The 26,857-nt window shown below is 44.5% G+C and overlaps 2 protein-coding genes across 5 annotated transcripts in view; one reads left to right on the plus strand and one right to left on the minus strand.

Annotated features, from left to right (window-relative positions):
* Positions 1–5,908, plus strand: part of PIGF (phosphatidylinositol glycan anchor biosynthesis class F) — a 35,162-nt gene extending 29,254 nt beyond the window's left edge. For all 3 annotated transcript variants that reach the window (XM_045885062.2, XM_045885063.3, XM_064572527.1), the window contains exon 6: positions 5,588–5,908. In XM_045885062.2, coding sequence (XP_045741018.1) covers positions 5,588–5,701 — 114 coding nt within the window. In that variant the 3' untranslated portion in view covers positions 5,702–5,908. The remainder of the gene's footprint in view (positions 1–5,587) is intronic.
* Positions 1,461–26,857, minus strand: part of RHOQ (ras homolog family member Q) — a 39,622-nt gene continuing 14,225 nt past the window's right edge. Inside the window, exons 3-5 of one of the 2 annotated variants that reach the window (XM_045885064.3) lie at positions 9,998–10,162; positions 9,595–9,690; positions 1,461–6,264 (exon numbers count right to left, since the gene is read on the minus strand). In XM_045885064.3, the coding sequence (XP_045741020.1) occupies positions 6,109–6,264; positions 9,595–9,690; positions 9,998–10,162 (417 nt within the window). In that variant the 3' untranslated portion in view covers positions 1,461–6,108. The remainder of the gene's footprint in view (positions 6,265–9,594; positions 9,691–9,997; positions 10,163–26,857) is intronic. The other variant, XM_064572528.1, reaches the window with a different exon arrangement.

Consider the following 26,857-nt stretch of genomic DNA (forward strand, 5'->3'; position numbering starts at 1 on the left):
CAAACACCTCTTCATCATTTTAAGACACCTGCAATAGCTCAGAAACTGCCAGGCTCAGTGACATACCGTACTAGCTGTTCTGTGGTAGCATCAGAAACCTGTGGGTATCATTTCGGTGACAGGACAAGATTAAAAATCTACTTGCATCTAATACATGTTAAAGGAACCGAAGTAATAACTGTGCAGATTATAATTAAAATAGATTTAAGCCTTTTACTCTCAAATCACATAACAACAAATAAATGCCATCTACATTACTGAAATTGATCCTTAAAATTCTGAACCAAAATGTAGAGGGTCACTGTATTATTTTGACAACCAGAACAGTTAATAAAAGTACTTGTTAGGGTTGAGTGATGAAGAATACTGGGATTCTTTTTTTTTTACGATTTTTTATTTATTTATTTGACAGAGAGAGACATAGCGAGAGAGGGAACACAAGCAGGGGGAGTGGGAGAGGGAGAAGCAGGCTTCCCACTGAGCAGGGAGCCTGATGCGGGGCTCGATCCCAGAATCCTGGGATCATGACCTGAGCCAAAGGCAGACGCTTCACGACTAAGCCACCCAGGTGTCCCAAGAATACAGGGATTCTTAACCAGGAGTCTATAGATGGGGGTCTTTGAGCCCCTGAAATGGTATGATATATACATACAAAATCTGTGGATCATGTTTGACAAGAAGGAAACATGAATCCTGTTAGATGTAGTTTTTATTTTTATTTATTTTTTTTTAGAGGGGGGATGGGGCAGAGGGAGACAGAGAGAAAATCTTAAGCAGGCTCCACCCTCAGGGCAGAGCCTGACACAGGGCTCAATCTCAGGAACCTGAGATCATGACCTTAGCCGAAATCAAGAGTTGGACGCTTCAGTGACTGAGCCACCCAGGCACCCCTAGATACAGTTTTTTAAACTACAATTTAAAATTTGGGGAGGAATTTTTTAATAGCTTTAGAGATGGTGTATTTGGGGAATAATGGTGTTCTAGATTGTAATGACAACTTATATGTCTGTTAGGAATATGGACTAAAAATTACCAATTTATAGCTCACATGTGCCATGTGCCAGATACTGTTATAGGTATGGTTCTCAGAGCTGCTTAGTGTATTTTCTCATTATCTCATTTAATCAGTACAGCAACCCCGTGAGGTGGGTTTTATGATGATCCTCATTTCACAGATGAGAAACCAAGGTACAGAGAGGTTAGGTGACTTGCGCAGGGTCACATATTTAATAAATGGCAGAGCTGAGACTCAAATCTAGTCTAATACAAAAAGTAGTATTCTGAAATCATTATTCTGTACTACTTAGAACATGTTTTGAAAAGTCCCAACACTACATAGATATATCAGTAATGCCTGATCAGAAGAGAGCAGTGTGGTCTTCAGGTGGAAATAAGCTTGTATAATTTTGAAATGTCTTTCAACCATCAATAACATGGATTTGTTTAACAGAGAAAACATACAAAGTTAAATCTGTATTTATTGAGAAATCGGTTTTCAGCTTATTAGGGTGAAACTGTTTTATTTCTGAGAGAAACACAACTTTTTGGTGGTACCACGTACCCAGACCCTATAATATTAGGCCTTTCTTAATGCTGAGTATTTGAAGAGAACACTGACCTTTTTTGGTTTAAGTGATGAAAAAACAATGTTGTTAAGGAGTCAATTGGTTTCGAGAAAGGATAATAGTATAGTACTCTAAGCAAGACACTTTGTTCATGTGATGTAGCTCTTCATTTTTTAAAATAGGTTTTTTAACAGTAATTGTAATAATTTTACCCACTTGCATGATAAATTATCTTTTGTTATGCAACGGGTTTTTTTTTTCCTTTCCATTTAGTGGTTAAGAATTTTTTAATTTATAAAAAACTGGATAAAAAGAAGACAGTAATTGTAGTGGCAAACACTTGTGAATGAGTTCCTTTACATGAATGTCTTTGAGTTTTCTATTTTCCTTAAACAAAACAAGATAATTATATATAGCCATCTCAGATGACTGTAATTTGGAGAAATGTTTGTAGCATTGCAGTTGGATTGTCTGTTCAGTAGATGATACCAGTTGTTTTTGTTTCTTAAGCCTACTTGTGGCATGAAGAATGTTAAATAGAAACATCTCTATGTGTAAGACAAGTACCCAGTTCTAAATGGAAAACCCCAAGATCTCAGTATGAAAATGCAAGATGAAGCTAAGATGGTTCGATAAGTCAATATGAGATCTGTTGCCATTGTGTAGTTTTACATTTTTTAAAGCATTTGTAAGAAGGTTAGTAGGAAATTCAATCATGAAAACCTTAGAGGAAAGGTGATTTAGTGGGCAGCCTCCGCCAGCTCCCTTCGGCTGCTCCTTTTGCCATTCCCTATCCTGGGAATAAAAAATCAGAAAGGTTGCCCATATATGAAGAAATTCTCCTTTAACAAACTGTGTCACAGTTAAGGGCTCCTTATTCCAGGAAAGTCAAGCAGGAAAGCCTGATTCATGACTAGCAAATAGTCTTCAAAGCCAGTCCAACATTTTAACTTGCTGATGGCATGGATTTCTTAAGAATTGAATAAATAGCAAGTGTTCTAAGCCTCCACCCCTCATTAAACACAACTTTTAAACTCATCTCAGCACATCACTGGAGGTGCAGTACGGCGGCTGTGTAAGGAACGTGCGTGTGTGTGCGTATGTTTGGAAACGAAGAGCCGTACTGAAATTACAAAAGTGACTCAAGTAGAATTTAGTGACCCAAATTGGAATTTGGATAGGATTCATGAGGGATTATTATTCTCGCTACACTTTGACAATGTGCTTTTTTAACAAAGTGCAGGTGCTCACACTTGGCTGGTGATTAGACTCACAGCTTGAGAAACAAGAATGAGTATTACCCCAAACGTTTACATAGGGTGTTAAATAAAAACTACTAAGGTAAGAAGTTCAATGCTTTACATAGATAGTAAACTATGCATATTATTTTATTTATAACCCCATGTGTTAAGATGGGACACTGTTAAAGTAACAATCACTTAAAAAACAACAACCAACAAACCAGTTATTTAATTTGGTACTTAAGAGTAATAATTAAAAATCAAATGGAAGCAACGCCTAAAGTAACTAATTCACAATAAAAACCATTAATTCAGGCTCTACTTACTGGAAATAAGATCATTCAACATGGGCTAACCTAAAATGTATCTGTAGAAACAGAATAAGGGCACAAGTTAGCAAAGTATTAGAAATAAGACTTCAGGGAGCCCCTAAAATTATTTTTAAGAATTTCAGAACTGATTATATGCAAAAAAAAAAAATAACTGTACGTTAAGTTCATTCATACATGACCTTATTTGAAGCAATGTATTTGCATTGACTAGCAAAATTCATGTCAGTAAGATATTTTTGAAGTATTTTATTTCCCAGATATTTGACTACTTTGAACTAGTTGCTCCAGTGATTAGTCTCAATTTCTGCTGAAACTTAAGTCTTTAATGAGGACGTGCTTCTGAAAATAAGGCAATTTTTCTACAATCTGCTCATGAATAGAAAACAAATCTTTGGTTTTTATAGGGTGGCAGGAAGGATTGAGTGCAAAAAGAAATACTAAGGAATCAAAGCAATGAAAAGGCTCTTAATAAGCAATGGGAAACTCCAAACCCCATCAAGGTCAATAGAGTACCTAAGGCACCTCAGGTTCAGATGATACAATCATCTTTGCTTAGAGTTCTAATAATCTATATACAGGATTTTTACCATCTTAATGTGCAGCTGAAAAGGTAATGTCCAACAGTGAATACTGTGAATAAGAAAGAAGAGAATCATAAGAGTTGATAAATGGGAGAGATGTTGGAGGTCCTCTCGTTCTACCTCCCATGTTTATAGATGAAGAAACTGAGGCCCAGGCAGGAAACAGTGACACCAGAGTTTGTGTTTCCGGATTCCTAGTCCATTTCTCGTAGGGCATATCAAATTCTAGACTTTAACTTTAATTGGCTAGTAAACCAAGTATGAAAAGCTTCAGAGGTGAATTTGAAGAAAAAAAAAAAGTCCCCATCAAATCCCCAAAGGCCAGTTGGAAACGTATAATACTTTACTGTCTTAATTCCTTTATACCATGTGTTGGACAACTTAGTTAATATACTAATTGACTTATGCAATTCCTTTCAGTTGTATCTAAAAATAGCTAATAATTAACCGACCCAAATTAAATGAGAAAGTTACATAAAGATTCTGTTTGAACACACATAAGGCCATGGTACTTAATATGAACCATCACTTTTTGGGAGAAGGAAGACATCCACTGTCCAGTTCGGAGAGAAAGATCCTGACTAGTTATCCAGTAGACTTTTCCACTCTTCAGTGGGGAAGATGATGCTTATATTTTTAAAAATCTCTACAAAGCTCACATACAAGACAGTACATCCTAGATTTGTGACTGATACGAGCATTTAAGGCTGTCATTTTCAAGTATAAAAGTTTAGTGTTCCATTACCCAATCTGTGCAATAGACACAGCGATTAGCTCAAGTCATGGAAATTAACAGAAGCTTACCAAAGACATAAATAAATCATAATTTAGTCAACAGCAAGTTCAAATGTAGGAAAGGCTGGAGAAAAATTTATGGGTTAGATTATGCTTCTCTGAACTGCATTACTTTGTTCACATTGAAACTTTAACACTATTGTCTGTTGCATGGCATTTGGAACAAGGCAGATCCAGTAGCAGACCAAACAAGGAAGCTTAATTAGGTTACAGAACTAGTAATTAAGATGGTTCACCTCTAACACAGTTCTATGGCCTGATCCCCCAGAGAAAGATTAGAAAAGGCTCCAGTATACCAAATAAGCTTCACAGATGAACATAATTTTTTTTTTTTTTTTTTTAAAGCAGGGCCTTTCACCTAGGGACTAGCATGCACTGCTTGTGGATGAAAGAAATCAACATTATTTACTTCTGGCTTGCTTGATGTAATATTGCAAAATGTAATATGGCTGGAGAAAATGGGTATTTAGAAGCCAGTATTTCATTTAACTGACACTCTAGTTGTGTACGTAAGTTGTAGTTCTAGAACTTCTGCTATGGTTCCAATACCTGTGTCTGAAAGGTAACATCAGTATTACTATGGAAGCAGTTGCTTTGTTATAAATTCCATGTAACATGCTCGAATTCTAGGTCTGTTCTCTTTAGCACTATTTAAAGTTTCTTGTAGTTTGGTCAGCATACACACGTCTCATGTCATCTGATTATATAAGCCAAGGTGGAAATTAAAAGACAAACTTGCCAGCTACTTCAGACAGCTATATCGAGTTCAGGATTATGACAAAGTCTGACCCAGAATTTTAATTTGTAATTTTAGGGTGTATCTCATGCAGTTTGGGGAGCATCAAACTAAATCTACAGTCGCCAGAAGCCTTGTTACAGTCGAATGTACATTAACTAGAATGTGTACATTTTTAGTGTTCATGATAAATGCAGTTATGACCTTGTTACACTTTTGACATTCTTTAAGAAAGCACATTAAGCTTTAATATAGAAATATTTAGGTTACACTTAACTTGTGCTCAAGTAATAATAAAACAGTTATTCTTTTTTGATCTCATACATTCTCTCCTCAGGTATGGCCCATCTCCTGTACGCTTGGAGCGACCTTTGGCTACGTGGCTGGCCTTGTGATTTCACCACTCTGGATATACTGGAATAGAAAGCAACTTACATACAAGAACAATTAATTGGAGCAAAGGGAGAAGATACTTCATTGTGCAGATTCCATAAGGACTGTGCAGAAATGTACATGGTCTAAGCCAGGCAGTTCCATTTACAGCACTGTTTTTTATGTAGTTACAACATGGTGTGATTGTAGCTTTTTAAACTATGAAACCCCTGAGAGATTGTACCTTCTAGTTGAAATAAAGTATTTATAGTAGATTGTGGCTTCAGATGCTGTTTGCTGCTTCTTGGACCTTTAAGAAACATTCTTAATGAATTTTATAGAATTCTGAGGACAGGTTTTGTTTTGTTTTGTTTTGTTTCAAGTTTTAAACTGCTTCATTATTTATAAGAGGTCTGGGTATAGCTGTAGCATTTCATATGCTTTTTGAGAGAAATGGACAGTTTCCTTGGCCACTGAAGATGTTTCTCACGTAATCAAACAACAGTTTATACACCTTGATCCTATTCTTTTTTTTACTGTGTGTTTCTTTGGAGTTAAAATGGCTATGATAGCCTCATCAAAAACAGTCTTCAATCCCTTCTGGGTTAAAGCCGAACATTCCACATAGCAGCATGCTCCTATCTGGGAGGGAGAAAAAGAAATCACAAACATATAAAATCTTTTTTTACACAGTTGGTATGACACAACACCCCATTATAAGGAAGATGAGAAAACACAGCTATGCAGGAGGAATGAAATCATCATCCATATTCATAAAAACCCAGAGACAGCCAACTAAAAACTAAGTGTATATCCTTCCACACTTATTTTATGAAAATTAATGTCATTCATCAAGTATTTACCGGTTACCTACCATATGCCAAGCACTGTTTTAGGTGCTGGAGATAATGTCAAAGAACTGAACAAAAGACCGAAGTGCCCGCTGTGTGATGCTTATATTTGCTTAAATCCTACCGGGGGAGGGGCCCACCAAGGGAACAGAGAGCAGATGGTGGTGTGCACTTGGGAGCACAGAGCGGGGGAGATGGGGAGTGCACAGGACACAGGTGGGAAGCTTCTCAACAAAGTGGTGTGAGCAGTGAGCGCCACGGAGGGGAAGAGTTTCCAGGCAGACAGAGCCCTAGGTGGGAAGATGCTGAGGCAGGAGCATGAGTGGAGTGTTCAGGGAATGGTAAGGAAGCCAGAACGGCAGGAGAGAGGGAACAGCAAGCCGGCAGGAGAGAGGGAACAGCAAGCCGTGAGGCAGGTGGTGAGGCAGCCCTGAGGCCGGGGTACGGACTTGGGCTTCTACTCTAGGCGAGGCTCCATTCATTCATTCACTGGAAATTGAGCATTCTTATTTTGCCAAATGAGAGAATATAGCAGGGAACAAAATTAAGTCTCCCCGACTCTCAGGAAGCTTACATTTTAGAGGGAGAAGACCACCGCGAGCTACTAGAGGTAGAATGTCAGGAGGGAATACGTGGTCTAAGGAAGGAAGATAGGGAGTGGGGACAAGATCAGGCAGGGTCTCACTGAGAAAGTGATATCTGAGCAGAGACCTAGACGGAGTGAGAAAATAATGTTCCATAGGGAAGAACACTCCAGGCAGAGGGAGGGGCAGAAGTACAAAGACCCCGAGGTACGAGACTTTGGGGACACAGCAAGGAGGCCATGTGCCTAGACTACGATCAGTGAGGGCGGGACATAGCAGGGTTCTCTAGGCCCCGGTAAGGGCTCTGGCCCTCTGTGACTGGCTGGGGAACAGAGCAGTGACCTGATGGAGCTTGTATTTTTAAAGACTCACTCAGGCTGCTGCATTGAGAACAGACTGACATGGGGTCACAGACAGAAGCAGAAAGGTGAGTCAGAGCTGTTCCGGTAATCCAGGCCAGAGAGAGGGGGGCCTGACCAGCCTGTTAGAGGAGCAGCTGGTGAGGAGCCTGCGGATGCCGGATGGATTGTGAAGGTAGGACAAGAGCTTCTGCCGCACGGCTGCCTGCACAGGAGGAGAGGAAGAGCAAAGTCGAGCGTGACTTCAGGGTTTTTGAGCTGAGTAACTGGGAGGACAGGCGCGGAGGAGAAGATTAGGAATTCTGTTTTGGACATGTTAATTTTTAGATGCTTAGCCACCCAGATGGACTTGTTGGGTGAAGAGCTGGATAACCGAGTCTAGAGTTTAGGGAAGCGGTCAGGCTGGAGATAGAAACTTGGGAATCTTCAGTGGCAGACTTTTCAAACCACAAGACCGACCAGCTCACCTGGGCCTGGTGAGGGTGGCTGCAGAAGAAGAGATGTTCCAGAAGCCGCATGTTGATCCCTGGGCATCCAGCATGCAGAGACAGGGACTTGAGACACGGAGGAGAGGCCATTGCCAGGGGACAGAACCAGGAGAGGGCAAGCAAGGGGGCCGGGCGAAAGTATTTTAAGAAGGAACCCAGGAACCCACTGCCCCTAATGCTGCCAACAGGCCTCCAAATGGGATCCTAGTGTTCTGCAACCACTTTTTTCCCCCTTAAACTACATAATAAATATAAACATCTCAATAGCTGTGTTAGTATAAATTTTTAATAGGTGTGGGGGCTTTTTCTTTCTTTTTTTTTTGGCCTTTATAAACAATGCAGCAACTTTGTAGCCATCTTTAAGCACATCTGTAATAATTATTTTAAGATAAATTCCTACATATGGAATTGCCTGATCAAAAGTGTGCATGACTTTAAGGCTTTTGCCTATTATCAAGATGGCTTTTACTCAATGATCAACGATACGAGAAGGTGCCCATTTCCTTGCACCCCTGGAACAGTGGCTATTATAATTAATTTCTTTTTTTTTGCCAATTTTATAGGCGGAAATTGAACTTGCATTTGACAACGAAGGACTTAGAACATATTTCCTATATTCAACGGCAATCTGTATTTTTGGTTTTTTCTACTGGGGTATACATGTCTTTTTCTGATTAATTTATATGTAAGGAACTCCTGCATACTAAGATATTAACCCATTTTTTCAGCCACACATGTCAAGTTTGTTTTATGACTTTCAATTGTATCTCTGGCATTTGATGTATCAAATTTTTATGTAGTTAAATCACCAAGATTTTCATTTACCAATTTTACCTCTATGACATTTTAGAAATCCCTTTCTCTCCCTGAGATTATGAAACTGAATGCACGGAATTTCTAAAGCGATTTATTAGTGAAGCTATTTGTCTTTTGTCTTAGGAAAAACTGTTCTCCAAAAAGCTTTCTCACTTTCTTCTGCCTCCTGATAGTACATTTAAAAAGACCTTATTAGATTCTGTTTCCACAAAGGTCCTATTAAAGTCACATCTAAAAAAATAGAATCCAATAATGTTAGGGGGCAGAGAGAAAAGTAAGCCTAGCTTCAGGGCGAGGGAGAACAGAAGTTAAAAGCTTTATGCACATCACAGTGGTGTATTTTTTAGAATGCTAATATTTTCTATCTTTCATAAAAGGATTGGAAGAAAATTCAACACATTTCTTTTCAAACCTGGCCATCATTTTTTGGTTTTAGCTGCAGATTTAAACTCATCCTATATGCCATTCTACCACCTACTCCATGAGTCTTAACTGAAGACAGAGTCTGCTTTGGCACAGTATAAACATTTAAGAGATTTAAAAGGGCTTTTTCTGACGCCTCTTTCTACAGGTAACTTAAGAGGAAAATATTGTTGGCAGTGTCACGCAGCTGTGCATGCCTGCGGTCAGGTCTTCCCTGCAACCCAGCTCTGCCATTTATTACGGACGGGACCTGACAAGTTATCTGACATCGCCAAGCCCTCGTTTGTTGTAGTCAGACCCGCGCGAGCAGGTGCAAGGATTAAATGAGATAATGCACGCACAGCACTCAGCACAATGCCTGGCATAGAGTAAACGCACAATCAGTGTCAGCTTCTATTACTACCCAAGCTGCTTTTACGTTTATTTTTACATTCTGTTAAGGTTCCATTACCTCTTTTGCTAGTTTCTGTCCTTGTTCCACACAAATGGGTTTTTCTTTCATATCATTCAGTCTTGCTAAAGTTTTGGGGTCATCTCGGAGATCAATCTAATCAAGAAAGGTCAATAATGTCCCGTAATGTTACAAGTCTTTAAAGATAAATCAAACGTGGAGTCCCATTTAATCCCCCATACCCAAAAAAGATTAAACAAATGAACTTCACTTTCAAAACCAGGTGTGGCACTACTTTTACCAAATTATTATTTTTCTATAATAAATAGAATTTATTATAATTTGCAACTGAGATTAAACATGCATATCTTTTGCTAAAACTTAAGACTATGTGTCTGAAAGCAACACCACAAGATGGGCCAAAGAGACTCTTCTTAAATGGGTAAAATTAAAGCAGACGTACCTGAGTTCCTATTAATAAAAAGGGTACATTTGGTGCGTATTCCTTCAGTTCCGGTACCCACTCCTCTTTCACATTTTGAAATGAGGCTGGATTTACCACAGAGAAGCATATAAGGAAGACATCTGTCATTGGATAAGATAAAGGCCTCAGACGATCATAGTCTTCCTAAGGAAGAGAGGAAAACCTCATTATTCCCATCTCTTTAGTTGACTAATAACAGGTGCGTAAGGTTACATGGTTGAAGAAGCAAAGTCAAGAGAATTCCACAAACAGAACGTGCGGCACTCTACACGAAACAAGGTAATTCCATTTGTGTTTGTTATTCTTCCTTTTGAGGTTACCAGTGGGCTAAGAGAATGAAAATACCATTAACAACCACAAGGAAACTTGGAGAAAATACATCGTGATTACTAAAGCTGTCACTAGAAACATTTTAAACCGAGACGTTTGCACAAAGAACTGATTAAAGCTGGAAGTCGTCTGACTAGCTTTAGTCGTCTGACTACAATTTATAATGACTAACAGATGCTGAATGTTTGCTGTGTGCCGGGTCGTGATCCAGACACTCTCCCCTGCATTCCTTATTTCATCCTCCTAACAGCTACATGATGGGACTATTATCCCTGTTTTCCGCTGGAGGAAAAGGAGGCACAGAAGTTAAATAACCTGTGTAAACATGTACAGCCAGTAGAAAGGAGATGGGACTCGAACCCTGACAGTTTCACTCCAGAACCTACACCATAACCACTACACATTTCACGGAGACCTTAAATCGCTGCTTTCCCTGTTGATACTGTTTTCTTAATTACACGTGCGTGCAAGTTTAAAGACAGAAACATAAAGAGTAAATGCACAAAAATCCCCCTTTCCTCTTCAATTTCCATTCCCTTCCCCAAATGTAGGTCTTTTCAGGTGTACCTTCTCAGTTCTTTTCTTTGCATCTATAAGCCTACAACTGTACATATTCAAACATCTATACATAGAAGAGATCAAGCGATCCATGTTGTTTTGCACCCCTCAGTATCTCCTGGAGAGCTTTCCAAACGAGAATATGTAAGACTACTATCTAATTTTATTTTTTTAAAGATTTATTCATTTTAGAGAGGGAGAGAGAGTGGGGGGAGGGGCAAAGGGAGAGAGAGAGAGAGAAGCTGACTGCCCCCTGAGCGCAGAGCCCAACTGGGGGCTCGATCTCATGACCCTGAGATCATGACCTAAGCTGAAAACAAGAGTCGGACGCTTCACCGACTGAGCCACCCAGGTGCCCCTGGCTTACTATATAATTTTAAACTGCTGCTTTGAATTCCACAGAAGGGCTGTCCTATGGATGGCTGTTTCAGGATCTCTCCATCACAAAAGGCAGAAGATTCTATTTTGCTTAGACTACTTTCTACAACACAAATATTCTGCTTATTTCCATTCTGGTGAGTGAACAGTCAGGACTCCATTTTTCTCGTGGTTAGATTCTCCTCTGGTTTCAGGGAAGCTTTATTCTTTGCCTCGGGCCACCACCCCTTCACAACTAAAACTGCATGAATGCAGAACTGAAGGAGTATTAAAAATACCTTCCGCTCACGGTTTAGCTGTAGCATTTCCCTCATGGGGCAACTTTCATGTCATCTTCCGACATTTTTCTTTTTCTTTAAGATTTTATTTATTTAAGAGAGAGAGAGCACGAGTGGGCTAGGAGCAGAGGGAGAGGGAGAAGCAGACTCCCCGAGAAGCAGGGAGCCTGACTCGGGGCTCAATCCCAGGACCCTGGGATCATGACCTGAGCCAAAGGCAGATGCTTAAAGACTGAGCCAACCAGTCTCAAACTCTTGACTTGGGAGTTAACCCTTCTGTTTCCCTCTGACACTTTCAAAAAGCATAATTGCAGTCTGGAGCCGGGGGCAGTGGAAGGTTTCTCAGGTGCTGGCTATAACAGGACAAGAGGGGAAATGCCATCCCCAATCTTCTTTGCCCTTTATTTTTATTAATTTATTAAAGATTTTATTGATTTGACAGAGAGACACAGAGAGAGGGAACACATGCAGGGGGAGAGGGAGAGGAAGCAGCAGGCTTCCCGCCGAGCAGGGAGCCCGATGCGGGGCTCGATCCCAGGACCCAGGGATCATGACCCGAGCCAAAGGCAGACGCTTAACGACTGAGCCACCCAGGCGCCCCTGCCCTTTATTTTTAAACCAGGGGCCCTCTAACTGGTTTTGAAGAAAGCAGTGCTCTGGCATTGATGCATGGCGTTAATTAATGAAGAAATCAGGTAGCGTGGGTGTAGAACACATTGTACCCCAGCCAGTTACTTTAAGAGGGCTACCATGAAAAAATGTAACACGTTTCTACAATTTAGTTTGAGTGTTATGCAGTAGGATGGGTGCGTGGAATAAATAACGGCCATGAGGGGAAGCAGGGACAGCACCCATCTTAGCATTCTACCTGGCAACTCTAGGTTCCTGAGCAAACGTGTGCTCAGCGTGGCCAGGCAATGAATAGGTGGGTGCTCTTGTTAAAAATCTCTCATCCATAATTAAATAGCCCATTTTCACAGAATGAGAAATGAGGATACTATCTCAGGATTCTGAGGAATAAATGAAATCATGCAACAAAAGCATTCGGCATCGTGCCAGGCACATGCAAAGAATTCTCCTGGTGCTTAAACATAAATCCTTCATCCCACAGGAAACTGATTCCCTTTTTCCTCTGCAAATCCACGCAGGGTCCCCTCTGTCTCACACCAGGGCTGGCTTCGCAGCTCTCTCCCACCGCAGAGAAGAAACTCTTTTGTGAGAAATAACATTTTCTGCACTGGTATCAAAATACACCAATCAAACTGAGGTCTCTTGAGGACAGTCTAATTTTCAGATCAATGAAAGAATGCTATATTATCATTGTACTAATTAGTCATTTTGGAACTCAAGAGCCTGAAGACTATTTGAAATGTAACCAATAAATAAATAATCAAATTAGATTTTTTTAATGAAAATTTTACTTTCCAAGCAAATTTACCTCATCAGAGAAATAGAATGTGCACTCTTTCTCTAGAAGGGGATTAGAAGAAATAAAGACTAAGTGAATGCAAAGCCCTCTAGAAATGCTTAATAACATTAACACAAATACTCCATAGAACATAGGTCTGTTGTACAGATCCCTTTCATAACCATAACTCACATAGACTTTCCTCAATGAGAGACACGCGGGCACATAGGAAGGAAATTAGACCAGTCATTTCTAGACACTTGTAAAATTGCAGATTTTGTTGGAACAATTAAACTGTGATGGACTGAGGTTATAACAAAAACAAAGACAAGTATATTTAGAACTCCTTGGAAGGCAATGTTACTTCTTATATCTGAACTATCGAAAATGAACTACTGCCTCTCATCTGTGGCTAAATAATTGGCAGTTATTATATGAAGGAGACCTTTCTGCTTCTATTCTGCCTGAGTAATTAGAAATCCAATCATAGATAGCAAAGTAAAAAAAAATAAATTCTCCCCTGTGCATGCTGTACCCTGCATCACGGTATGACGCTGTTTATGGCCACCGTGCGGGATCTTGGGTGAACTCAAGGTGCAACGAAGATTTGGGAGGAAAATAGGCTGAAGCATACAGCACCTTTCACCTCCAGCTTTACTTCTGAAATTTGCTGACACAAAGAAAGCTGAATATGGAACAACAGCCCTTACTTTTATTTTTTTAATTTTTTTTAAGATTTCATTTATTTATTTGACAGAGAGACACAGCAAGAGAGGGACACAAGCAGGGGGAGTGGGAGAGGGAGAAGCAGGCTTCCCGCAGAGCAGGGATCCCGATGCGGGACTCGATCCCAGGACCCTGGGACCATGACCTGAGCCGAAGGCAGACGCTTAACAACTGAGCCACCTAGGCGTCCCAGAGCTACCAATTTCTCAAAACTGTGTTCTGAGGGCGCCTGGGTGGCTCAGTTGGTTAAGCGACTGCCTTCGGCTCAGGTCATGATCCTGGAGTCCGGGGATCGAGTCCCACATCGGGCTCCCCGCTCAGCAGGGAGTCTGCTTCTCCCTCTGACCCTCCCCCTTCTCATGCTCTCTCTCTCTCTCATTCTCTCTCAAATAAATAAATAAAATCTTTAAAAAAAAAAACAAAACCAAACTGTGTTCTGAGAGCTTCATGATTAGGCTCTCCGTTCTTGTTAAGAGTCTTTGATCTGTGGTGATGACAGCCTTAACCCCTGAAAACTCTCACACACTTACAACCTGACCAGAGTCCGCCAACAAGAAGAACCTGAAGAAACGGGCCCTGCCCGGAAACAGGGAACTGCAGCAAACGCCCATCGGTCGGGAGCCCCCTCCTCACCGACAGCTCGGCCGCCAGTGCCCGGGAGCATCTCTACTTCTGCACCACCTCGGTCCGCTTCCCGAGGACCTGGGTGCTCCCTCCTCCTTTTGTGAATTCCGTGTAAAATCCATGTTTTTAGGATGCGTATGCCTATTTAAAATACATATCCAAAACATACAGCTGAAGCAAAACCACCCACAGTGGACAGGGTAGTTCTGGCCATACCTCGTTAGCTGGCATGCTACCATATACTGATCCTTTCAACTCACTCAGCGAAGGTTCGCGGAGCCCATGCCACACGAGAGATGTTCCAAGGAGACACACACACACAAAGAAAGGAAGTAACGGTCCCCTCTGGAGCTTGTGGTTCTGTGAGAAATTGAGGATGTATCCAGAGAAAACGATAGTCATAGGGCGCCCGGCTGGCTCAGTCGGTGGAGCACTCGACTCTTGATCTCAGGGGTGTGAGTTCGAGCCCCACGTTGGGTGTAGCGATTACTTAAAAATAAAATCTTCAAAAAAAAAAAGAGGTAGTCATATACGATGAAAGAAAGAAAAGCATAAACTAGAGTAGGTGGAATATATAAATGCTTCATCCAAGAAACATTAACAAGCACCTACTGTGTGCTCACAATGGTGCTAAGTGCAATCATCAGGGCAACGAAGGACAAGATTCAGATTATATCTGATTTTTTTTTTTTAAAGATTTTATTTATTTTTTTGACATAGAGAGACAGCAAGAGCAGGAACACAAGCAGGGGGAGTGGGAGAGCGAGAAGCAGGCTTCCCACCGAGCAGGGAGCCCAATGCGGGGCTCGATCCCAGGACCCTGGAATCATGACCTGAGCCGAAGGCAGACGCTTAACGACTGAGCCACCCAGGCACCCAGATTATACCTGATTTGTAAGACACCTTATTACATGTGCAAAGCTCTCTCATATTTGTATGTCCAAAACAAGGCAGTGGTGTGCATGACGTGCCTGTGGGCCTCACCAGTGCCTTGGGGACCTCAAGGCCACAGCCTAGAAGACGACATCGGGGTGCTGGTGTGGCCACACGCAGAAGTCTGGCACCGAAGAGGAAGAATCTGATAGGTGGGGAAAGACACAACATTTCTAACAGTCTCTGCTCAGAGGGGGTTTATGGCAAGAGAGACAAACATAGGCGAACACTTTATCACAAGTCAGAACGGGGTAAATACTAAGAGTTACAGTAATGAGGGGATGCTAAGAAAAGACTCAGAAGAGGCAGTATTTAGTCGTGCCCTACTGAATGGAAAGGTACAGACACGACCTGCCAGCCACGTGGCTTTGGTCAACTCACTTCTTTCTTAGAGGCTTAGTGTCTCTGCCACAAACTGGGAGAATGTCAGGGACAAATGCTTTGAAGGCTATAAAGTGCTCTGAGAACGTCTTACACCACCAAAGAATCCAGGATGTTAATTCAACTGAGGAAATAGTCATTTATCAAAACCTACAAGAGTCTTCCTCTGTACACAACCTACGATCAGAAAAAGCGGGACCAGAGCAGAGAATTCTTTAACAGACAAGCTCCAGGGGACGCCCGGGTGGCTCAGTCAGTTAGCGGCTGCCTTAGGCTCACTCGGGTCATGATCCCAGCGCCCTGGGATCGAGTCCCACATCGGGCTCCTTGCTCAGCCCGCTTCTCCCTCTGCCTGTGCTCGCTCTGTCAAATAAATAAAATCTTAAAAACAAACAAACAAACAAAAACAGACAAGCCCCAGATGTCCGAAGTCTAGACCAGCTTCTGACTCCTTTATGAGATAGATAAAATGTAAGTAAGACAACCAAGTAAGAACGGCCCTTACGACTGGTGGCTTATGGAACGTGAAGGGGCAACTCTGTCACTTCCAAAGCGCATAGTAGCAACCTCTATCCAAACATGTGTTTCTACTAAGAAGCCCAAAATAGGTATCAGGCCTGGCTCTGGGAACACTCCACCCCGCAAAGGGCGCTCTCCCAAATCCGAGAGGCCACGTGCACTGCAGCTAGCTTCTGAAGATGAAAAGTGTTTTGTCAGAAATCCAACTTAGGACCACTTCTGCGGTAATTCTCCGTAATAGTAGTCTGTGAAGCCCTGTCTCCTTTGTGTAGTTTTTGGGTCACCTTTTGAGCTCATTTTGCATTTAACTCTGTGAAATGAAAACATCATTTTTTAGCCCCCCCGCCCCGAAAATAACTGTCTTTCAAGGAAGCTGGGTTGGGCCCCTTTGGGGAGCATTTTGTTAAGTTGGTTCAACAAGCATCAGTGATGAGTTTATTGAATTCGCCCCCCTCTCCTTAAACTAAAGAGCACTGGGGAAGGAGAAAGAATTTTGTTAAAGGGCTATAAATTCCTAAGAGGTCAATGTTTTCAAAAGGTTTCCAAATATTTGGCTTTATTTTTAGTATTTTTTGATCTTTAGTTTGGTTGTGAAGTGGTATAATTTGTAAGATAACCGGCCCGAGTAGCTGTTAGTGAAAAAGTTCTTGAAATGGAAGGTTTAGCTTCTAATTTTTGGCAACTGTCATCTTCATGTACTTTGATTCGTACTAAGTCAGTCTTCCAATTAATTTAACGATTATTGGAGAGCTAGTGAACCAGATCTTTGGCCTCTGTTCCATCACTATCTTCTTTTTGACCGCCTGACTGATCCTAAGTCCTGTTCAGATGGGCTGGAGAAAAAGGAGAGAAAATGAGGCGTGGGGTAGCAGAAGGACTGTGTGCTCTGTCTGACCGCGTCCTCATGACCCAACACTTCCTCATCTCCAAAAGGAGAGGCCTGCACTGGATGGGCACATCACAGAGTTCAAAATGCTCAGCCTAACACTGTTCACCCCCGGGGGCAGCCCTAGTAACAGATTTAATGTGGGAGGAGGTTTCAGCTACTGGCTAGCAATCAAGCTCTAGGATTCTGTTTTATCTGCGCTGACCCCACAAGGCAGAGGATCAAGACTTGGCTAAATATGGCCCTTCGGCGAGCTTCATTTCCCCATCTGTGAAGGGAGAATAAATATAGCACACACATGTTAAGATAAATGAGAGAGCTGGTCAAGTGTTTTGAGCTCTTCAACACACACGCCTGACTTTCCAAAAAAAGACAAACCACAACTTCAGAGCTGGTGCGATTTCTTTTGTGCACAGCGAGGTGACTTCCCTTGTTGTAAAGGATTTAGAGCTAGCTGAAATTCTACATCGTTGGCGGCTCTAATTACACGTCTCTTTCACTGAAACGGAGGTCAGCTGGCCTAAGGCATGCAGAAAGAAGGTAACTGTCAGGGCACACTCCCATGCAGGACACTTCGGGTTTTCTCGGCACAAAGTTCATGGCGGTGGAATATTTGTTCATTCGTTTGTCCCACCAAGTACCCAGCAGCTAGGTGCTGGGCACTGTGTGGGCTACGGTGAAAAACAGACACGGCCCTGGCCCTCATGAGCTCGCAGGATAACAGAGCGAAGGCAAGGGCCTCTCAGCTCGGGCAGTACTGCTCCATGTTGGGGGATCTTTTGGAGATGTGGGGGTGTTTCTATGGTCAACACCAATGGGGGACCTCTACGGGCATTTAGGGATGGGAGCCAGCATGCTATATAACCTGTGTAATGAAAAACGGACCCAGGTCCCACAGGATTGGTGAGTCTACTGCCAGGCGTTCATGAACATGAAAGACTCTTGTATAATCACCTGAATCCAGGACCTAACTCTGTTGTATATAAAAGCACAAAGTATTTGTTGCACGGTTTTCATGAATTTTCTAGGAAGGTAATTTCAGTGCAAATTGAAGGAGAAAGGTAGACTGTACTTTATTTCGTGCAAAACATTATAGGAGCTGCTTACCTTTGTAGAAAACTGCATGGCCCTGGCAATCTCGCTCTTAGTGTGGAACCACCAATAAAACACAATTATATTCGTCAACCTCGATAGCTGGGCATTCATGGTAATTCCAGCTGTAGGTGTAGGCATCTGACTACTTCATTGTGATTTGTGGAGTACTCAGCCCTGGGAACTTAGGAATTTAATGCTGAAATAAATATTTTTATTGTGAATTACTTTCCTTTTATTCTCCTTCACACCGTTAAGATGTTACCTTGATTTAAAATGATGTGTAGAGAGTACAACTCCTGTAGATTTCATCTGAGGATGAGGAAAGGAGACATGTTTGTTATAAAAAGGGGAGATGGGTCTGATACAGTTGAGGCACTGAGCCAGGCATTTAACAAAATGAGACCGAAGTGACGAGAAATGCAAATCGGGATAGTTGCTCTGAGACACAAGGAGCCAGGTACTGGGAGAGAGAATAACCAGGGAGGCCAGATTCAGTCTGGGGGGGTCAGGAAAGACCTCTTGGAGGGAGAGACATCCAACCTGAGATCTGGGGTGGGGGGCCAGTTTAAGGAGCCAGATAGAGGACAGTGTGTGCAAAAGCCCTGAGGCAGAATCACCCTGACAGACAACTGAGGTCCTGGGAAAAGGCCAGAGTGACAGACAAGGTAGGGTTGGAGAGGAAGCCATCCTGGACCATCAGAACCTACTGCAATGGAAAGTTATGGAAAGGTTCAGGGGGAAAAAAGGTCATGTAATTTGTTTTTTTAAAAAGCAACTCAGGCTGCTTTGTGGAGAATGAATTAGAGGTGGACAGGAGAACGGGAGAAAGGCCGTTACAGTAATTCGGGCAAGAGAAGATGATACAGCTAGAGAAACAGGGGATTCTAGATCTACCCTGGAAATGGACTCAGGCTTCGGCGAGGGGCTGGATGTGGGGCTGAAGGTCAGGGAGGTCTCTGGAAGAATCCAGGGTTCAGCTTGTGCAGCTGGATGGATGGTCTTGGACAGGGATGATGAAGCCTGTGGGTGGAGAAGCACATGAGAGAGAAAACTCAAGAGGCCAGTGTTGGATGTGTTAAGCTTGAGATGTCAAGTACACAGTCAGAAAAGTGTATGTGGAGGAGTTCTCTGCCTTCTGAGTGTCAGACCTAGGTCTAGACGCTTCCTTTTAGCTGAATCAGAAGCATCCCAAATTTGACATTTCTGCACTACAATCATTTCTTCTCCCTCAAATGTCCAACTCCTGCTGTGTTCCTCATCTCAGTACAAGATACCACCATGCAATCAGGCCCGGGGCCAGACCCGGAGACGACCCGATACCCAGTAAGACAGCCCTTGCCCAGCCCCTCACTGTCCTTCCCCTCCCAGACTCCTTTACCTGGGCGGCTCCTACTCATCTTCCAAGCTCTGGTCTAAAAACCTCTGCATCCAGCAAACCTTCTCTGAACCCACAATTCCGATTAAGCACCCACTGCTCTGTGCTTCCTCAGCACCCTGGGCCCCTCCCACCATTGTGCTAGAACTGGACTGCCTCCCTCCTTATCTGTATCCTCCACAGACGCCCTGAGGGCAGGGGACAGTTCAAAGCGTGGCTTATAGTAGCTGCTTACTAAATTCCTGTTGAATGAACGAGGGTGCTGTGTGGGAAGGCGAAGTCCAAAAGGTCCACTGCAGCCAGATCGCGGCTGGCTTGCACTGGGCTGGCTACAAAGCTGCAGAAGGTGGATCAAGTGTCTGAATTCTCCAGCAACATTGCTGGCCCCGCCCTCAGCCAAGAATCAAACCGCCTCCTGCGAGCAGGGCGATTTTCCTGTGATGCACCGAGGGGTCCAACCCCCCCACCCCAACAACGGAGCTCTGACGTAGCAGAGCCTCAGACCGAGATACTTTCAGCACGTTAGGCCCTGCTACTGCTCTTCACCGCGGCCTTTTTTTCATTGTCTGGACATCTGTTTTACCTAGGGAAGGGGGGTATTGTTGCCTGCCTACCCAGCATCCTTCTACTTCCTCCCTTCCTAAAACTGACTTAGTTCAGACCCATCTCCCCTCCACCCCGACGCATGCCTACAGGGCCTCGGAGTCCATCCTTAGCTAGAAGAAGTCCTGGCTAGACTCAGCCAATCATGGAGTTCCATTCACCACGGTTGGCCACGGCCATTGGCTCCAGAGTGGGCACCTGACCTAAGTTGTCCAATCAGAATGAAGTAGCCCCTGGATGTTCCAAGGGGCTCATTCCCTGCCCCCTGGGTCGTGGTCACTGATATTTGGATGGGTACAGGACCCAACAAGTCTGATCACAATGAAGTATTCCCTAGATCATCCAAGGTAGCTACCCCCTCCTCCGTCTTCTGCTGCTCCTCTTCGTCTCTTTCTCTCCCTCCTCCCATCCACTCCCATCAGTATATAAGGATTTGCCGCTCACTGGCCCCATCTCTGCAGCTCATGGAGACTACTTGGGGACTCCCCTCTACATCAGCCAGTGCTGTGGTCCCTGTATCACACTGGAGTATGCTACCCCGGGACTAGCCACACAGAGGGAGTCATATGTGAGTATCAGGACTGACACTGCCAGGGGCCCATCAACATCTGGGCTACAGATCACCTGGGCTTCCCACAGCCGGGGTTCGGGGGACCACACATGGAGCACAGACAGCCAACAGAGAACTGGGAGTTAGAGACGAGCCAAATCCAGGGGAAGCACAATCTTCCTCAGCTGTGGACTAACACCTGCCGTTCTCTGCCTCGGAGGCCAGGGAAGACGCTTGCGAAGCCTGAAGACACTCATTGACATATATACCTACTCCTGGGCTTTTAATGTACTAGAAAACAAGCAGCCAGGCAGCAAGAGAAGACCCCAGGAACTACACTCTGATTAAGCCTCAAATGCTGGGGGCGCCTGGGTGGCTCAGTCGGTTGAGCGACTGCCTTCGGCTCAGGTCATGATCCTGGAGTCCTGGAATCGAGTCCCGCATCGGGCTCCCTGCTCGGCGGGGAGCCTGCTTCTCCCTCTGACCCTCCCCCCTCTCATGTGCTCTCTCTCATTCTCTCTGTCTCAAATAAATAAATAAAATCTTTAAAAAATAAAAATAAATAAAACTAAAAAGCCTGAAATGCTGGTTTTCTCCATGTCCAGAATGAGGCAGCCAAACTGCACGGAGGAGTTAAGCCATGACTAACAGGCCCATTTGGAATCTGAGTACTTGAACCACACTCCTTGGCCAAACAGACGGCGCAATCTGCCATCTGAGACGAGGAAGACTTCTGGGCGGGCAGTTAAATCAGGACACCCTAATGTAGTTCACAAATACACTTTCACAGAACAGACCCTTGAAAAAACACACACAATTTACGTTAGGGTGATGAACAGTTTTGCAACTAGATCGAGGGGCTGGTTGTGCAACGCTGCGAATGTCCTAAATGCCACTGGATTGTGCTCTTTAAAATGATTAACTTTATGTTCTATCAACTTCACCTTAATTTCAGAAAAATACACACAGGTCCACAAGTATGCAAAGCAGGGCCCTTGGGCCTACGTGCACACACACACACGTATACACACAGACACATACACGCACACTCTCTCAGAGATTTCTTTGAAATTCAGAGAGGTGCTGCACAGGGCAGAAACACCCAACGCATCAACTCCTCGGGACCTGAGTTAGATCACTACACTCCTCCACGGTGTTGAGCACGGCTTACCCCCACTCTACCTGTCCTGCATCACTTCCTTCACCTGCCCCACTCCAGCTCTGGACTACGGAAGGTTTCCGACAGAGTCTGCCAGGCCCGTAGCACATAATCGCACCACCTTGCTCCAGCCTTATTTCACTTCCCAGACCTGAGGAGCGCGGCTTGCTCCCACTCTCACGCCAACGCCAGCTCCCCACTGACCCTGCACCACTAGCCTATGAGATCGGGCAGCTCCCACTTGACAGAGGAGGAAGCCGAGGCTCGGAGAAGCTCATCCCGCGTCCAGAGGCCCAGGAGAGTGGGGCAGAAGTGAGGCAGGACTGCCGTCCTAACAATACTTTAGGCCCCTCCTGGCCCCTTTGTTTTGACCAGGCTGTAGATCGTAGGCTTTGGACACAGGCTTTTTGAATCTCTGAATCACGGGCTTCCGAGCTGTGTTACTTCCCACTTCTTTCCTTTACCTACAGAATGGACTAAGCGTCGTCGGGAAGGCTGAATGAGAATGAGCTCCATACAGTAGGAAAGGCTCCCGGCAGACGTGGTGGCTGCTAGCTTATGGCCCTGCCCGGTGGGGCTGCTTCTGCACTCAGTTTCAGCCACTTTGGGGGCAGAGTTGTGCATTTTATTGAAACTGCATTGCACGTGGGCGGTGGCACGGCCACCAGGGCCTTGCAGGCTCGTGCGGCACACAGCCGCGGGCAGTTTTCGGCGGCTCGCTGTGAAACGGTAGCCGGACGCACGTTTGCACCAGCCATTCCGTGTGTTCCGAGAGGCTCGGCCAACCCAGAAGCAGGCGCTCCCACTGCCCAGAACCTGGCTGGGCAGCCGGGGCATGTGCGGAAGCAAACTGGGAGCCGGGGAAACGAAATTAAAGAGACGGAGTGCTCCCGGCCGACCAGGAAGCTGGCAACAGCGAAACTTGGGGAGAAAAGCACCAGGTACGTGGTCATTCCCGTGGTTCCTGGCATCCGTTCTCTTTCGGGTATCCTCACGGAACCCTGGAGGCAGCGCGGGGACAGGTGCTGTGACCCCGCCCTCCCCGGGCACCGAGGACAGCCGCTGCGCCCAGGGCACCAGCTGAAGTGGTGGGACAGTCGGGTGGGGCGGGGGGCTGGCGGGGGGCAGGGGGGCTGGCTGGCGGGGCGGGGCGGGGGGAGCGTGGTTTTCAGTCTTAGAGGCGTGGCCCTACGGTCTGGTCAGATTGCACAGGGACCTGCGCGGTGCCCGCTCCGAGCTCACCCCGTGCTCCCCCTCAGGTGAGTCCTGCTGGAGCCCCCAGTCCAGCGCCTCAGCTCCTTCACTGCATGTGTCATGTGCTGCCTGGAAAATCAAAGCACACCTCGCCCTTCAGGGAGGCACCGGCTGACTTAGGCGATCTAGTAAGCCACTGGCAGCAGGGGGAAGGCCCTAGAAAACTGAATTACAGACATGGAGCCGCAGGGCCTGGTCTGAGGCCCAGCATTGCCGCTCTTGGGCCGTGCGTGTAACCTTAAGAGTTCTTTCAGTGTCTCTGGGTCTGTTTTCTCATCCATTTAAAAAAAAAAGGGGGGGGTCTGGACAGGAAGATAATATCACCTACCTCATAAGGTGGTTGTTGTGGCTAAATGGGATCAACAAGTCCAAAGAAGGCCTCAAATGTAGGCACAGAATTAATGACAGGAGACGTATGTGCTAAGGGGCACAGGAGTTCAGAGGGGAGACAGTTCGTCTGCCCTTGAGGACTAGAAAAGGCTGCATGGAAAAATCCACACAACCTAATGTTTCTCTCTTAGTCTGCCACCGTGGCATAGACCTTCAGAAGACTTCCCTGGCCCCCCCATGGCACCCCTTAGAAAGTCCAAGCCCTTCAGCCTGGTGTTGGAGGTTAGCCACGGCGGACGGCCGATTCCCTCCTAACTTACATCTACCGGCTTCCCTGGTGACCAACCAGTGGAGGCAGTCTGCTGCTTGCCTGTGCGTCTCCCTCTGTGTTTTCTCATGGCCTGGGGTATCTTGTCCTACCTGTGTCCCCTCCTCACCCCATACACAGGTGTCATCTTCTCTAAGAAAACTGCCTGTCCCCAGAGCTGGAAGTGCTCCTGCCCGCCTCCCACTGTCATTAACACCTGTAGGTATGGTGAATAAATCAAGGGGAACTATGGTAGGACACCCTAATAATCCGACATAAGGCTACATTTTGAGAATTAGATTAATGAAAATCAAACCGTAACTGTTATTAGTCATCTGCAGTATGGGTCACACTGGAAAACACCCAAATCCAATCAAGGGGTCTAGAATGTAACTAAGGAAAGCCGTAACCTAATACAGTGCGTTTTGGCCTGGCTGAAAAATAGGTTAACTGAAAAGTCGTGGTCTACACAGAGTCCAGCAAAGGAGGAAACTGCATAATTAGAATCTCAGCGTCCACCTAGCTCTGCCGACGGTAAGACGCTGGCCGTGGTGGACACACACAGCCCGGTCACTAGAAAGCCACACTCTCGTGTGGAAGGAAAAGTTCATCACTGGGTTCTAGGGCCCGGATAAAATATACATTTCCTCTAAGATTTCTAATTCTGTGTGCTCCACAGCCTCCATCCCAAGCAAGCCACTTCTGAATTCATTTTCCCAAGTCCCGTGATGCTAAGGAAAGCTACAATGGATAGCAGGCACCGGAAAGAATATCTATCACTATAACTTTGTTCTTCATATTTCTGTTTCCTAGTTATATAAAAAAAAAAAACGGGATGACTTTAGTTAAATCCCAGCCAACTGAACACATGCATTTATCTCTGATTGCTCCCAAATCCTCTAACATTATGGTAATTAAAAAAAAAAAAAAGAAAGACAAAAGGCATAAAGCCAGAGGGACAAAGCAAACAGGAAAGGAGACAAGAGCAAAACAATTCTAGAAGCTGGGAGGTAGAAGAACGAGTGGGACTTGACTTAGCAGACTCAGAAGGGCAGCAATGAGGGGAAAGGTAGGAAGCCCCTAAAGACACAACCCCCTGAAGGTGTGGGAACTGCAGCGGCCTGTTCACCTGCAGGTGGATTGAAGCTGGAGCCACAACAAGGGGATGAAGTGAGTCTGCTTATGCAGCACTTAAATCCCAGGTTCCATGCTCTATCATGGTGAGCACTCTCCCAAACCCCGACAAAAGGCAGGGGGAGTTAGTGTCTGGAGAGGGTAGAACAGAGGGCTCCCTGGATCAGGGTGGCGGGGGGGGGACGCAAGGTCCAGTTGAACACACTGAACACAAGTTCAGGACACATGCTAAAAATTAAGACCCCTACTCTGCTTCCGGCACTCCCTTCCCAGAACAGTGGCAGCTATGCGTGAACCCCTCAGACAGGAGAGAGGAAGATTCCTTTCTAAGGAATATGAGTAGCCCAAGGGGAGAGACCAAAATCTGATGTTAAAGATTCCCCAGTGAAAAGGCCCCGACAGCTCGCCTCTAGCAGTTCTCAACTGCGGGTGTCAGGGCTAGTGAGGGGTGATGGTGCCCCAAGGGAACATTCCGTAATGTCTGGAGACATGTTTGATGGTCATGGCTGGGGTGGGGTCAGGCACCTCCCTAGTGGGAAGAGGCCACGGATGCTGCTAAACATCCTACCGTACACAGGACAGCTCCCCACAACAAAGAATTTTCCAGCCCAAAATATCGAGAGTGCTGACGGGGGGAAACCCTGACCTTCAGTAAGGACCAGAGTCAGCCAGCTTCGCTCACACGCAGAGCTTCCCACATGCCCCAGTGGACGAGTGGACCTCTGAGGAACGACCATGAAAGACAGATCAAAATGTGATACTATGCAAGGAACAAAAGTTTTGAGTAACTATTATTAATATCCTCAGAGAAATTGGAAAAGACAATCAAAAAAGCAAAACAGGGGCGCCTGGGTGGCTCAGTTGGTTAAGCGACTGCTTTCGGCTCAGGTCATGATCCTGGAGTCCCTGGATTGAGTCCCGCATCGGGCTCCCTGCTCGGCAGGGAGTCTGCTTCTCCCTCTGACCCTCCCCCCTCTCATGTGCTCTCTCTCATTCTCTCTCAAATAAATAAATAAAATCTTTAAGAAAAAAAAAAGCAAAACAAACCAGACTTAGAAGATGCCAAAGGGGAAAAAAAAGGAACGTCTAAAGAACAGGAAAAGGCTCTTAAAAATTAAAAATAGAATCACATTTAAAGAAACAATAGAAGGGGTGGATGATAAAATGGAGGAACTCTCCCCAAAACAGAGCAAAAACAGGGGACAAATATTAAAAAAAAATTAGAGGACCAGCCCAAGAACTCCCACATTTAAATACTGGGAGTTGTAGTGTAATAGAAAAGATCAACTGGAAATGAAGAGATCAAAGAAATAAACCAAGAAAATTTCTCAGAACCAAAGGACATGAGTTCCAGATTGAAAGGGTCCACGATAGCCAGCTAGACCCTACTCCAAAACCCATGATTGTGAAATTTCAGGGAGCCTGATGTGGGGCTCGATCCCAGCACCCTGGGATCATGACCTGAGCCGAAGGCAGATGCTTAACGACTGAGCCACCCAGGTGCCCCGAGAAGTAAATTTCTAAATATATTCAATATCACCACCTAGAGCCAAACACTAATATTTTGACAGTTTTGTTCCAATTTTTTTCTTCACATATGACATTCATGGGTATTTTTCGAAGTTGTAATCATGCTATATATATATATAGTTTTAATCCTTTTTCACACATAACACATCATTAGCCTTTTCACCATCTTTAAATATTTGCTGAAAGCAGATTTTTTTTTTTTAAGATTTTATTTATTTATTTGAGAGAGAGAGAGAATCCGAAGCAGACTCCCCTTCCCGAGCACGGAGCCTGATGTGGGGCTTGATCCCACGATAGCAAGATCACGACCTGAACCAAAACCAAGAGTCGGATGCTTAACCAACTGAGCCACCCAGGTGCCCCTTGAAAGCAGTTTTTAATGGCTGTGATTATCCTAATACACATCATGCTATCATTTAACAAATCCCTTTTTACTATGCATTGATGTGTTCATAATTTATCACTATTATAAAATTCATTG

The sequence above is a fragment of the Mirounga angustirostris genome, unplaced genomic scaffold (genome assembly GCF_029215605.1).
Source record: "Mirounga angustirostris isolate CCGP_5_RB_7025 unplaced genomic scaffold, mMirAng1.0.hap1 SCAF_10, whole genome shotgun sequence".
Taxonomy (NCBI): Eukaryota; Metazoa; Chordata; class Mammalia; order Carnivora; family Phocidae; genus Mirounga; species Mirounga angustirostris.